Raw genomic sequence first — 15,525 nt, forward strand, 5'->3', positions numbered from 1 at the left:
CTTATACAACAAACATTTTTTGATCTGTGGGTAATAAACAGAAAAGCTGGTCATATATTAATGTAGTTATTCATAACAATTAGTACCAAGAATGTACATACACAGAATTAGAAAATAAAAAATTTATAGCTATACTGACAGTTCTATTGAGATACCTTTGCATTATGTTCTACGTATTCTGGTTTATTATATTTTTACATAAGAAACATACGATGTTTAAGGCTGTGTGTATCATAATCTGAAAAAAAAAGGGCAAGAAAAGGAAAACAAAGGGATATATAAAATAACTATAAAAATGCAGTTACTTGTCCAGCAGCATCATTTTTGGCAATTGTAGTTTTGTTTTTGGGTCATTCCCAGTGGTTCGAGCATCACTCCTGGTGGGTTCAGGGTGATATTGGGTGCTGGGGACCAAACCCAGGTTTTGTACTATTGCTCTGGCCCAATAATCATAGACAGATAAACATGAGGGGTAATAGGCTGGAGATAAAGCTTATTGGAAAAGCACACGCCTTGCATACATGTAATCAGAGTTCTAATTTCCAAAATGTCAATTTACTCAAAAACATGTTTTATTCATCAGGGTCACAAAAGACATCAGAAAGATGAAACTGACCCTGCTTAAAGTATGTGTGCCCCGGCGCCATCTTGCCACAATCAACAGAGAAGCGGCAGGCATTCTGGTGAGCAACGCGGCCTGGAAAATGCTCCGGACCCAAATTGGGGCAAACAACACCGGGGAGCCGGAAGGAGGAGGTGCAGCCAGCACACCTTCTCCAGATGGAGCCCTGGCGACACTGAGCAGCAACTAACACGGCTCCGGGATTCGGGACTGGGACACATCCGAGCCGCGCTGCCGCTAATGTGCCCGCGCCACCTTTTCTAAAACCTGAAAACATACAATCTTTTAATGGAAAACTAATTATCAAATGCTTCCTTAATAGGGTTATCTTGTTTGGGGGTATAACTCCCACAACAATAGTGAGTTTTGTGTTGAAATATGGAACGTAATCAAGGTGAAGAGAAAATGAAGTGAAATTCATCAGTTATACAGTTGGGGTGGGGGGCGGGGGGTATACCGGGGATTTTGGTGGTGGAATATGGGCACTGGTGAAGGGATGGTGTTTGAATACAGTATAACTGAGACATAAACCTGAGAACTCTGTAACTTTCCACATGGTGATAAAATTTAAAAAATAAATAAATTAAAAAAAAAAAAGTATGTGTGAAGTTTGTAATTCCAGTTTACTCTGTCTAAAACTTACGTCTTTTATCAATTAGAATACCAAATAGAAGAGAGACAACCAAGATTTTCTAAAAAGTAGTCATGGCAGATTTTATTAACATTTTAATGTGAAAAACACACACCCACATGTGTGTGTGTCTTTCTGTGTAGATGTGTGTGTGTATATGTGTATGTGTGTGTGTATGTATTTTTTTTAATTACCAGTAGCTAGGAGGAGAGGAGCTGAGAATTCGGGGATTAAACCAAGGGTCTCACACAAAGTATGTGCTGTATCACTGAGTTACATCTCTAGCCAATTTGAACACTTAATATTTCAAGAGAAACATATCAGCAAAATATACCTAAGGTAATCTAGAAGGAACACTGGAGATTTGTTGGACTACAGAATTTTTATAATACACATCAACAAAAATGTACATAAATGTGTATAGACTTTTATCACTGACAGAAAAAAACACATGAACTTATTACAATAATCTTCGTCACTTTCCTCAAAAGATCTCCACGTGGAAGGGTTGAGAGAGAGAGCTCATAGGGTAAGCTCATACCCTGACACCCCATAGGTCTCACTAAGCACTGCTGGGAGCAACCTCAAATATAAAGTAAGGAATAGCAAAAAATTTTCACATGAATTTTTTTATTCACAGAATTTAACAAAATCATTTTTTCCAAAAGTTTATAATCAAGTTTTCTTATACAAAAAAATTTCACAATTTCAAAAACAATTATATTGTAAATGAAAAGGAAGACATTTCTAGGATTCATATATTTGTAACACAGAAAGGAAACTATAACATCAAAAATTGTAAACAAAAAGTAGAAAAGTAGAAACTGTTTTTCCCTTCATTACAAAACTACGTCAGATATTTAGAAAAGAAGGTATTCTGAGGAAAGAAATAGAGTTATCAGGATTAAATTTTAGTTTTCAGTAAACATAAAGAGTGAAGAATTTAGTTAGAAATACATGCAGACCATTTTAGCCATGAAAAATAGATAAGCAGTATCTTTTGAACATGCTTGTTTATACCTTAACACACAAGGACAAAAACTAGATATTTTTAATTTTAAGCTTCTCTTTATATAATAGCGATGAGCTGAGATTTCTTGCAATATATTCAAACTTTTGCAGATTTATCATCCTTAGCAAATGGTCCTGAAATCCCATGGTAATTTACTATGAAGTTTCATGATAATTTACAATGAATTAGTAAGTAAGGTTAGTAAAGCTATTAATTTAGTGCTCTCACACCCTAATTTCATTACAATTTCATTGCTTTGTTTTTGACACCATCCACTTCAAAAATCCACTTTTGATAAAATCCACTTCAAAAAAAGAACTGGAGCGATAGCACAGTGGGTAAGGCCGACCCAGGTTTGATTCCTCCGTCTCTCTCGGAGAGCCCTGCAAGCTACCAAGAGTATCCCGTCCCCACGGCAGAGCCTGGCAAGCTACCCGTGGCGTATTCAATATGCCAAAAACAGTACAAGTCTCACAATGGAGACATTACTGGTGCCCACTTGAGCAAATTGATGAACAACGGTACGACAGTGCTACAGTGCCACTCCAAAATAAAAAAGAAGCGGTAGCATTGGGAACATAAATAAATAAAATCCAGAGCATCACATTTATGGGGGAGAAAACTGGTTTTTTGTGGGGCAGTGGGAGAGTGTGGTGGCACACCAGGCTGTGCTCAGGGATTACTCCTGGTGGTGCTGGAGATGCAACGAGATCAGCCACAAGGATGGCAAGCACTTTACCCCTACATTATCTCTCCGGTTGGAATGGCAAAAAGATTTTAATGTCAGAATTTTCCTATTTAATAAATATAAACCTGTCAGAAATGTAACACATTGTATCACTATTATGAATTGTAATTTTATCTTTGGGTCGTATCTGACTGTTCAGTGTTCACTCCTTATAGTACTTGGAGAAACCACGTTTTATGATCCAGACCCTTGAGCTATCTCTCTGGTTCAAATTCTAATTCTGATTGTGTTTGTCTTAATTCCATCCCCCCTCCCACCTCACCCCCAAACACTGTGATTTACATTCAGGTTAATTATAGGGCTTTAAGCATTCAATGTTCCAACAGCACATTCTGCACCAAGGTTCCTCTTTTCTCTACCACTGTCTTAGGGGCCCCTCCCAATCAGTTCTACGGTTAAACAAGGTTTATCTTACTAGATTAGCTCACATATTTTCTGTGTTAGTAATTTGTTTACTCTTGAAAATAACAAAATAGACTTGTCAAAAACATTTGAAGGGCCAGAGAGATAGTACAGTGGTCAGGGAGCTTGCCCACCAAGCTGGGTTTGATCCCCAGCACCTCATATGATCTCCCAAGCCCACCAAAAGTGATTCCTGAGCAGAGCCTGGAGTAAGCCTTGAGCAATCCTGTGTGTGGCCCCAAATCCAAAACCAGAACAAAAACCCTTCAAACATTAAAACAATTGTAACCATGCTACCTCAAGAGTAAAACAGTACAAAGAAAATACATTAATAAAAAAAAAAAGTAAGGTTAAAATCTGCATAGCAATTAATTTCTAACATGTATGTATGCATGTATCATTGGCAAGTAAATCTTTTCTTTAACATCATTGGTAAATGACTAACCTTGGTATTTCATCCTCTTCCCACCGAAATAAATTAAAAGAACTTCCTGGTAGCTGATCCTTGCAAGATCCAGTTGTACTCAATGAATTACCTAGGAATAGAAAGACAAAGATAAGCTCTGCCTTCAACTTGCCTATAGTTACCCTTTAAGTAATATACAGCCTTTGAATTGTTTCTAAAATTCTATCTAAAATTTCATTGTAAAAATTTTTACATAGAAATACTATGTACAATTGAGAAGAATCATTCAAAATATAGTTATAGAGACAGTATTAACAATATCAAGCTGCCAACTGTCCGAGGTAGTTTTCTCTGAGCTAAAAACTGTGGCCTTGTATGAAACGAGGCAGCTGATTCCCCTCCTTGCCTGAAGGCCCAGCAGTTCCAGCCCACAGTAGGCATCCTCCAGCATATAAACTGCCCAGCTCCACTACTAAACCTCATCAAGCTGCCGAGCCACCAAATCATCCCAGCTTCCCAGCTCCTGGAATGAGCAGCCCACCAAATTTATTGTGACACCTCCAAATTTCACAGCACTGACAGACTTGCAGGATCACAGCAAAATCGGATAGGAAAGTTACGTAGAAGTCCACTAGTCTCAATGAGACAAGCAAAAACAGTTACATAGAAAGCTCAACTAGCACCAACCAGCTCAGTAAATCTTCAATGACTTTAATAACCACAGTGAGATATAACAATTGCCACAAACTGACGTTCAGTGATTTATTTTCTGATAATTCCATTTGCCATTTTGTTGTAAAAAGCAATAAGGAGTAAATTTATTTGTGTCTGCCAAGGGGGAATAGTTGGGGTTAGGATGGGAAAGTGGGGACATTAGTGGCAGGAAAGTCATGTTGATGGTGGAATTGATGTTGGAACACTGACTGCCCCAGAACAACTGTACATGAACAATTCTGGAAGTCAATGTGTTTAAATTGAAAAAAAAAAAAAAGTATTAGCAAAAATAAGATATTCACACTAGAATAAAAGTATGATATATTTAAATGTGCCACTGTAATTAATTATTATTAAAATGTCATTTGAGAAACAATCAAAGAGTTTTTACAGACTTTAATAAAAATTCCTAGGCCAAATGTCATGAGCTGCCATTGAAATTCTAGAAATTACATTCCAAATAAAACTCAAAACTTCTTTAATACTAACAGCTGAACAAAAAATATAAATACACAATGCATCAAGAAGCAATAATAGCAAACTCCTAGAGCAAATATAATTTGACCAGCAGTGGGGAGAAAAAAAAATAACTGCATGTTTGCTTAGTATCCCAGTTTCAGAAATTCTGATTCTTGGTGTTTTGAATCACCAATATTTGAAAGTATTCTCTAAACTTTATTAACTTTTTCGTGATCTCTTGTGGGAATTAAAATTTTCAGCTTAGACTCTCACATGATTCTATACCTGGATAATCCTAAAACCTCTACTAGGAAACTCCTAGAAACAATAGACAGGTACAATAAAGTTGCAGGCTATAAAATCAATACCCAAAAATCCATGGTCTTCCTATACGCAAATAGTAAGACAGAGGAAAGAGATATAATAAAAACAATGCCATTCACAATTGTGCCCCAGAAAATCAAGTACCTTGGAATCAGCCTAACTAAAGAGGTTAAGGATCGCTACAAAGAAAACTACAAAAGCCTACTCCATGAAATAAAAGAAGACACAAGGAAATGGAAACATATTCCCTGCTCATGGATAGGAAGACTTAACATTGTCAAAATGGCAAAACTCCCTAAAGCACTATACAGATTCAATGCGATCCCTATAAGGATACCCATGAAATTCTTCAAAGAAATTGACCAAGTTCATATCCTGAAATTCATATGGAACAACAAACGCCCACGAATAGCTAAAGCAATTCTTGGGAAAAAGACGATGGGAGGCATCTTCCTCCCCAACCTCAAACTCTACTACAAAGCAGTAACAATTAAAACAGCATGGTACTGGAACAAAGGCAGAGCCGCAGACCAATGGAACAGGGTGGATATCCCTACACAGCACCGCAATTGTTTGAACATCTAATCTTTGATAAGGGAGCAAGAAATGTGAAGTGGAGCAAGGAAAGCCTTTTTAACAAATGGTGTTGGGAAAACTGGACAGCCACATGCAAAAAAATGGGCTCAGATCTCCAACTATCACCATGCACAAAAGTCAGATCAAAATAGATTAAAGACTTCAACATCAGACCACAATCCACAAGGTACATTGAAGACAAGGTCAGCAAAACCCTCCACGACATTGAAGCCAACGGCACCTTCAAAGATGACACGGCACTGGCTAAGCAAGTGAAAACAGATATAAATAAATGGGACTATCTTAAACTAAGAAGCTTCTGCACCTCAAAAGAAACAGTGACCAAAGTACAAAGTCAGCCTACAGAATGGGAAAGGATATTTACCCAATACCCATCTGATAAGGGGTTAATATCAAGGATATAGAAGGCACTGGTTCAACTCCACAAGAAGAAAACTGCCAACCTGATCCAAAAATGGGGTGATGAAATGAACAGAAATTTTCCCAAAGAAGAAATCCGAATGGCTGAGAGGCACATGAGAAAGAGCTCTACATCACTAATCATTAGGGAGATGCAGATAAAAACAACAATGAGATATCATCTCACACCACAGAAACTGGCCCACATCCAGAAAAACAGAAGCAGCCGGTGTTGGCGTGGATGTGGGGAGAAAGGGACTCTCCTTCACTGCTGGTGGGAATGCCGACTGGTTCAGCCCTTTTGGAAAACAGTATGAATGATTCTCAAAAAACTAGAAATTGAGCTCCCATTTGACCCAGCAATACCACTCCTGGGAATATACCCGGGAGAGGCAAAAAGGTATAGCAGAAATGAGATCTGCATTTCTATGTTCATTGCAGCACTATTTACAATAGCCAAAATCTGGAAAAAAACGGAGTGCCCCAAAACAGATGACTGGTTAAAGAAACTTTGGTACATCTGCACAATGGAATACTATGCAGCTGTTAGAAAAGATAAAGTCATGAAATTTGCCTATAAGTGGATCAACATGGAGAGTGTCATGTTGAGTGAAATGAGTCAGAAAGAAAGAGACAGACATAGAAAGATCGCACTCATATGTGGAACATAAAGTAGCAGAATGAGACACTAACACCCAAGAGTAATAGAGATTAGAACTAGGAGGTCTGCCCCACAGCTTGGAAACTGGCCTCACATGCTGGGGGAAAAGGCAGGAGAGACAGAGAAGGGAACACCTTGTAGAGAATGTTAGGAGGACCCACTCGGGTTGAAAGCCAAGTACCGAAAGCGGACTATAGACCGAACATGATGGCCACTTAATACCTCTATTGCAAACTACAACATCCAACAGGAGAGAACAAAAGGGAATGCCCTGCCACAGAGGCAGGGTGGGATGGTGGGGGTTAGGGTGGGGGTGGTGGAAGGGATACTGGGAACATTGGTGGAGGAGAATGGGCACTGGTGGAGGGATGTAAACCAAATACAAACATGAAAGTACAGTTTGTAACTATACTCCACAGTGATTTACTAATAATTTTTTTTTTTAAATAAAGCAAAAAAAATTTTCAGCTTAGAGAAAGTTGGCTAAGTGGCACAGGGAAGAACTCTACTAACATTTAAAATTAAATTTACAATCCTCTTAGGCTAAATTAATACTTTAATTTTATTTGATGAGCTTACTCACTATAATGGTATAATCAGGTAATGACCGTTTCTGCCACCTTAACAAAACACATGTCAGAATATGTAAATGACTGCTCAGTGTACAGACCTTTAGAAAAGACTGCTTTATATGATTAGAGCACTTATAGGAAGTGAATTTGCAAATTGAAATTCAATGTAAAATTTTTTTTGTCTGGTCTCTCTGCATTTAGTTAGCATGCCTTTCTTGTCCTCTGGCCTGTTTCTCAGTCTTTTGCTATTTTTAGAACCTTAACGGTCATGAGTACTAATCAGATACAATCTGTAGGATGTTCCCCAAGCTGGGTTTGTCATTTGTTTTTCACTCGACGGGACCCTTAAGGGCTTTGAGAAGTATAACAGGTGAAGGATCATTCTCATCACATCATACTCAAGGAAATTCACTTGACATCAACAAAGATATTTAACTTTCACCATGGTTAAGGTACAGTGAGGTACAGTAATATAGATCTGAAGAATGCAGTTATATACCACTATTCCTGAACCTTATCTTAAAAATTCCCCTATTAAAAAAATTTTAGGGGCTGGAACGATAGCACAGCGATTAAGGCATTTGCCTTGCACGCGGCCGACCTGGGTTCGATTCTCAACATCCCATATGGGTTCCCCGAGCACTGCCAGGAGTGATTCCTGAGTGCAGAGCCAGGAGTAATACCTGTGCATCGCCGGGTGTGACCCAAAAACAAAAGAAAAAATTTATATACATTATTCTCCTCTCCTCCAGCCTCTCCCTACCAACCACCAACAACTATACCGGTTTCCATTTCTGGTTTTATTATAGGCTATAATCAAGTAAACGGTACAATATGTAGCCCTCTGGATATTACTTCCTTCACTTAGTAAAAGGTATTAATGGTTTGTCAATATTGTATGATAAGGTAGTTTGATGCTTTTTTTTTTATAATATTACACTGTATGGATCTATTAATCTATTCATCACCCTATTGAGTAGAACCTTGGTTAGATTTATAGGAATTATGGAAATGACACTGCACTGCTACAGTGACAGTGCATGGAAAAACCTACTAAAGACATTTGAATACACATTTTGGGGGTAGATATAAGCTTTAAAGCATTTGGTATTTATATGTAACTATCCTGTGTTTAGTATTATGAGAAATTGCAAAATGACCTTCAGAAGTAGCAATCATATTTTGTATTCCTTCTGGCAGAGAATGACTGCTCCTGTGGTTCCACTGCCTCACCAGCATCTCTTTTTTTTTCTTTTAAGCCATTTGCATATAATAGTATCTCTAAGGTTTCAATTTGCATTTCCCATCTACTTATAAACAGATATGTATACAATACTGAAAATCGTATTTCCATGTGTTTGACATCCTTTCATTTTCTTCAGCAAGTGTCTGTTCGGGTCTTCAGGGTTTCTATTTTCTGGGCCACACCTCTGTGCTCAGGGCTTACTCCTGGCTCCACCAGGAGTGTTTTCAGGGATCACTCCTGATAGAGCTCAGGAGCAATATGGGGCTTGGGGAATGAACCCAGATGTACTACATGTAAGGCAAGAACTTTACTATCTCTCAGTCTGATTCTAGCAATTTTTTTTTTTTTTTTTTTTTTTTTTTTTTTTGCTTTTTGGGTCACACCCAGCGATGCTCAGGGGTTACTCCTGGCTTTGCACTCAGGAATTGCTCCTGGCAGTGCTTGGGGGACCATATGGGATGCCGGGGATCGAACCCAGGTCAGCCGCGTGCAAGGCAAATGCCTACCCACTGTGCTATCGCTCCGGCCCCTGATTCTAGCAATTTTTAACTGGCTGTATGCTTTCTTATTGTTGAATTTAAGATTTTCTCTATACAGTACTTACATATCCATTATCTGATAGTTAATTCAAAAATATTTTCTCCCAATTTATGGCATCCTTTAATTTTCCTAGACATTATTTTTCACACAGCAAAAGTTTTTAATTTTGATGAAATTTAACATCATTAACTTTTCCTTTCTGGATCATGCTTTTTGTGTTATATCTCAAACCCTAGGTCAAATAGATAATTCTGTTGTCTTCTAGAACTCTGATGTTTTTACATTTAAGTCTATGATCCATATGGGTCTGGGCTCTTTGATATTTTTTGGTACACATTTATTTACTAGTTCCAATAGATAATTTTAATACAACTTGTTCAAAACTATCTTTACTACACTGAATTATCATTGTAACTTTGTCAAAGACAAACTTCTCTATATTTGTACAGATCCATCAGAATATTCTGTTCCATCAGTCTATGTGTCTCCCTTGCCAATATCTGTGCTGTCTTGATCACTACACATTTGGAATAATTATGAAATTGGGCAGTCTTTGAGTCTTTACTATTGAAAACCTCTAAATTGCAAAAAAAAATGAGGATCTACACAGCCTTCAAAAGATGGAGAGAAAATAATCATTATGTTGAGAAGCTAGGCAGTGAACAATTAAATCTTCCATACTTCTCTTATATCATGTCTCTCTATGAAGAAAAGGGGAGATATAGGGAACCCTAGTTCAATTTTCTTAAAAATTTTTTTCTATTCAAAAAATTTGTTTTTCTATTCACAATATATTTTACAAGTATTTTACGATTTTGAGAAAATGACAAAAACTGGCATTTAGAAAACTAAAAGTTGTCATCTAAATTAGTGGTTAAATGTTATTCAGTAGAATTAGTTATGAATAAATTATTTTGGTCTATTTAAAAGGAGAATCATATGCTGGTCTCAATGCTCCAAACTGTGTAATTTTTTAAAATCAAATCATCATGAGATAAACAGTTACAAAGCTAGTTCACGATTGGGTTTTAGTCATATAAGTCCCAGAACACTGTATGATGGGAATAGTCTGTGTATTTAAAATAAATAAGTATTTAATATGCTGTCATTATACAACATTTTAATTTTAAAGGTATTATTGTACTTCACTAACCTATTACTCATAAAGATATTATTACATTTTGGAGAGCTTAGCCAAAAACAACTTAATGGCTATAACATTGTACATTAGAATATTGCACATTGCATTATCTATGTTCACATGTGTACTTGTATATTTATGTGTAATGATATTTGCCAGTTTTCTTGTATGTTAACATATTATACTTGAAATTTTACTTGTATGTAAACTTGAGACCTATAATATATATAATTCCTCCAGAGAGAATTTGCCTTTGGTAGATCTGAATGTATTATCAAGTCAGCAACATATCCGATCAAGTTCTAGCCTTGTGAATTTCTTTTGTGACCAGGGAATTCATACTGAATCAAAAAGTCTCAAAAATGCCATGACAAAACATTGATTTGAAATGACAGATGCATACCCTATGTACACTGCCACACTATTTACAATAGTCAATATCTGGAAGCAACCCAACCATTCAACAACTGATGTGTGTAAAAAGAAACTGGTATACATGCACAATGGAATACTATTTGGCTCTAAGATGAAATCTTGGATTTTGCTACAACTTGGATAAAACTGGAGAGTTTATGTTAAGTGAAGTAAGCCAGAAGATACCACAATATCTCCATTCATAAACAGAATATAAAGAAACAAAGCCAGGGAAGTCTATACCAGGAGTGGGGAACCTTTTATTCTAACAAAGACTATTTGAGTATTTATAACATCATTCCCTGGCCATATAAAACAGGAAGATGGGTCTTGTATTGGGCCAGGGAAAGCTGACTGACAAGAAGCATGAGTGCCCATCCTGTTATATACCAAACAGAGGTCAATGAAAGCAAAAACCAGAGATTCTGCCAACAGAAGTGAACCTGCCAAGGTGAAGAGGAAGTGGCAAGAGTTATGAACCAGAAGGAACCTAATGTAGTGAAGGGATATTGGCATTCTGGTGGTAGGTGTGATCATTATATTACATATCTAAAATATTCTATCATAAATTATTACACCTCAAAAAAAAATTTCTCCTTTGTACTGTACTTAAGGAAGATAGCATTTGATATTCCACCTTATTCTATAAAAAGCCCTCTGACAGGTAGATTTTTTTCTTTGTCTTCCTTGTTAGATTAACTCAATGTAGATTTAATAATTATTTCAGAATCAGCAAGCCACTCAAGGCAAAGGTTATTTTCAGCATTCTATGCCCTGGTTTTATCCAGTAATTCTTTGGTGCAAGAATTTATTAGAAGTAATTACAAGTGCTTTTTTAGGAATTTCACTACAGAACAGGAATTACAGTCACTGAAAAAAAAAAAACCCACAAAAAAACAACTAAGCTTAATACTGCTTCCAAGTAGTAGTCAGAATCATCTACGTTACAATCCTGTTTTCATTCATTATCCTTCATTGATTTTAAATCCCTGTGACGCATTTAAGATAAACAACAACAAAATTTACCTATGCTTCAAATTGTTTTCAAATAGGAGGACTGACCCCAATAACCTAGCTGACGACTCAGGAAAATTTAACACCCTCCCTGGCTAACTTTACAGAGCAGTATGTGACTGATGACTATGGAAATAAAACCCAAAGATAAGACCTGGTAAGTGAAAGACATAAAATGCTAAAATTTGTTCAATAAATTTAGAAGAAGAGGAAAGCAAAAAAATGAAAGGGAAAAAAATTTTAACAGAAAAACAGTAGAGCTGAAGAAAAAAATTACTGTTTTCATTTTAAGTAAGAGAGAAACAATCCATGAGAATAAATGGCAAAACATGTTAGATCAATTGAGTCAGAAATTCAACTTCTAGGGCTGGAGTGCTAGTACAGTGGGTAGGGTGTTTGCTTTGCACTCGGCCGACCCGGGTTCGATTCCTAGCATCCCGTAAGGCCCTTGAGCACCGCCAGGCGCCAGGAGTAATTCCTGAGTGCAAAGTCAAGAGTAACCCCTGTGCATCGCCGGGTGTGACCAAAAAAGCAAAAAAAAAAAAAAAATCAACTTCTATGTACATATAAAAACAACAAAAACAAAAAGCATGAATACACAAATTTTATAAAACATGTTCACATAGTAATATTAATAGCTAAATGGTGGGAATGATCCAAAATATCCATTAACTGATGAATAAACAAAATACACATACCCTGCAACAGATTAATATGTACCAAAAGAAATTTATCTTGGTTTTTGGGCCACACCCAGTTATGCTCTAGGACTAAGTCATTTCAAGAGATGTTCCAGGGAACCATGCAGTGCCCAGGCCAGGTACTGAATCCATGCCTCCTGAACACGAACCATGTGCTTGGCCAGTTATCTCACCAGGCTTATTTTTTTTCTTTTTGAAAAATATTTTATTATTGAATCACTGTGAGATAGATCTTTACAAAGTTGTTCATAATTTGGTTTCAGTCATATAATATTCTAATACCCATCCCTTCACCAGTCAAGCTGAGATTTCTTTTACAGATGTTGAATATGTGCTGAATTTGATTGTGGTGATGGTTGCACAACTCTTTGAGCAAACTAAAAAAACCACTAAATTATAAATTCTCCCCCTGCCACCCCCCCACTCCGTTCCACCTTCCCAAGAACGTATATTGAGACACTGATTTACAAAGTTGTTCAGGAGAGTTGTTTCAGGCATACAATATTTCAACAAGAATTCTGTGTAAACACAAAAATGGACGGGGTGGGGTCATGGGGCAGCGGAGCTCTATCTCTCTCCTGCCTCCTGCATTCAGTAGTCTCGAGCTGCTTCCCCCACCCCAGGGAGGTTGATGGCAATGAGGAGGCGAAGGAAGAAACGAGGGCTAAAGGGTGGTTGGTCTCAGTTGCAGTTTATTCCATTCCCATCTCCATTCTCCTGATTCTCCTCCTGCTTCTTCCTCCCCCATGCTACTTCATTCTCCTTCTTGCCTGGATCTGGATCTGGATCTGGCTTCTCCAGATCTGGCACTGGCATCCCCAGCCCACTCTTACAGCCTAGTTAAATCCCTAAGCATGAGGGGTTGGGGTTTACACATAGGTGTGGTCACAATCAATAGGGGTAAAGTTCTTTTCCTCAGGGGATGCTTCTTCTAGGACAGATTCTCTTTCTGCAGGATACCTGCCCAAGAGTGGAATCCCATGGGTGTGTTTCTCCTCTCCTTGTCCAACTAACGTATTAGCATTCATAATATTAATCATTTTGTATGGACCCAGTAAGAGATACAGTAAGCTTATAGAACTGCTTTCCTGGGGCGATCTCGATCTCAGACTACAGTGCTCAGGCCAGATTAGTCTTTCCTATCCCTAGCAGGATCCTAGTCTCGTCCTTGCTTTTGGATCATGACAGCATTTGTTCATGACCAAGCTCTAGTTAAGAATCGTGGCACTTTGGCCTGGCCCATATCGATGCCAGGGTAGCTCACAGCTTGCCCTGGGTCCCTTCAGTCCCTCATCGGGACCCTGCTTTTGGGGTGCTAGGAACTAAGGGCAACTGAGGCTTAAGTCGAAAAAGCAGATGCACAGGAATGAATAATACTCGAAGCCAATTAAATCCCAAGTTACAAAAGCAGATTCACAACTGTCTTTCTTTGTCCACACAAAAAGGACATTGCTTTAAACTATTCAAAAGACACAAGGAGAGGAGAAAGACAGTATTTTACTCAGACATATAAAATCATAGATTTCTGAGGAATTTGACCTTACAAGTTAACAGAGTCTGATTAGGGGGAAAAAAGCATGAAGAGAAGTTTATAGATAAACAGTGAAATGGAAGTGCTCGGGAGCACTGTGATAAACCTAAGCTTCCTGTGGCAAGGGGAAAAGGACATACCAATGTTGTCTTAAAATGTTTAGAGATTATTACCAGATAAACCTAAACTCTTTGTGGCAAGAAACAAAGGACGAACCAATGATATCCTACAGAATCCCACTCACCAATGTCCCCTTTCCTCCACCAATATTCCCAGGTTCCCTCCACCTCCCCCAGCCTGCCCCCCTTGCCAGACAGGTATACAACAAATTTATTTCATATAACTTGGACCAATAAAATTTAAAGGAATGGCAAAGAGAATTATCAGAAAATCAATTAAAGTCAATTTTTGGTAATTGCTATATGGTTTTATCCTTAATCTAGTAGAGAAGAACCACATGCAACATTAGTGAGTGTATATTCAATGCCACAGGATGGGAAGTTTCTTCTATCCATTAAAGGTACTCTAGTAATGCTTCTTGCAAAACTGGATTTAAGGCTAGCCGTTGCCTGTCTATGAAGTTCTGTACAATTCCTTCAAATATGAATATCAATCTAGCTGGATAGAGTACTCTTGGTGAGGTGTTCATTTCATTGAGTTTTTGTACTATATCCTTTCATATTTTTCTGGCTCATAGTCTCTCTCATTTGATATATCTGCTGTACATATTATTGTTATTATATTATTTTGGCTTTTTGGGCCATATCCAATAATACTCGGGGGTTACTCCTGGCTCTGTATTCAGGAATCACTCCAGACCATGCTTAGTAGACCATATAGGATGCTGGGGGTCAAACCCAGGTTGGGCATATGCAAGGAAAATGCCCTACCCATTATAATATCACTCTGGCCCCATATTGTACATCTTACACTTTTCCTTTGTATGTAGCTTTTTTTTTTCAATTGCATTCAACATTGCCTCAATCTTTGGATTTTGTTATTTTGAATATAATATGTCTTGGAGTTTTCCTTGTTGGGTCTGTTTTCACTGGGACCCTTTGGGCCTTCAATATCGGTGCCTGTAATACTCAACTCTGGGAAGCTCTTATTGATCTTTTTTTTTTTTTTTTTAGTGAAGTAAATAGATTTTATTCAGAGGTTTCTGAGGGAGGGAGTAAGGGATAAGTGGGAGAGAGAATAGTGAAAATAACGCGCTCAAGAGAGATCGTGGGCTTCTCCAAGGGTGGAGGAAGCCCCTACACATAACCAAGCTTTAGACACAAAAATATGAAAGTACACATCTCAAGAGGGGAGATGCGGGCGACACATGTGCTCAGCCACGTGGGCACAAGCAGCACATGGGCTCAGGCAGCATATGCGCGCCTTATTCA

At 37.8% G+C, this 15,525-nt stretch overlaps 1 protein-coding gene across 4 annotated transcripts in view; it reads right to left on the reverse strand.

Annotated features, from left to right (window-relative positions):
• The window catches only part of REV3L (REV3 like, DNA directed polymerase zeta catalytic subunit), a 194,816-nt gene that overhangs the window by 102,905 nt on the left and 76,386 nt on the right, over nt 1-15,525 (reverse strand). For all 4 annotated transcript variants that reach the window (XR_008629742.1, XM_055134574.1, XM_055134573.1 and 1 more), the window contains exon 5: nt 3,861-3,951. Coding sequence is in view for 3 of the 4 variants with exons in the window: in XM_055134574.1 (XP_054990549.1) it covers nt 3,861-3,951 (91 nt within the window). In the remaining variant the exon portion in view is untranslated. The remainder of the gene's footprint in view (nt 1-3,860; nt 3,952-15,525) is intronic.

The sequence above is a fragment of the Sorex araneus genome, chromosome 4 (genome assembly GCF_027595985.1).
Source record: "Sorex araneus isolate mSorAra2 chromosome 4, mSorAra2.pri, whole genome shotgun sequence".
Lineage (NCBI taxonomy): Eukaryota > Metazoa > Chordata > Mammalia > Eulipotyphla > Soricidae > Sorex > Sorex araneus.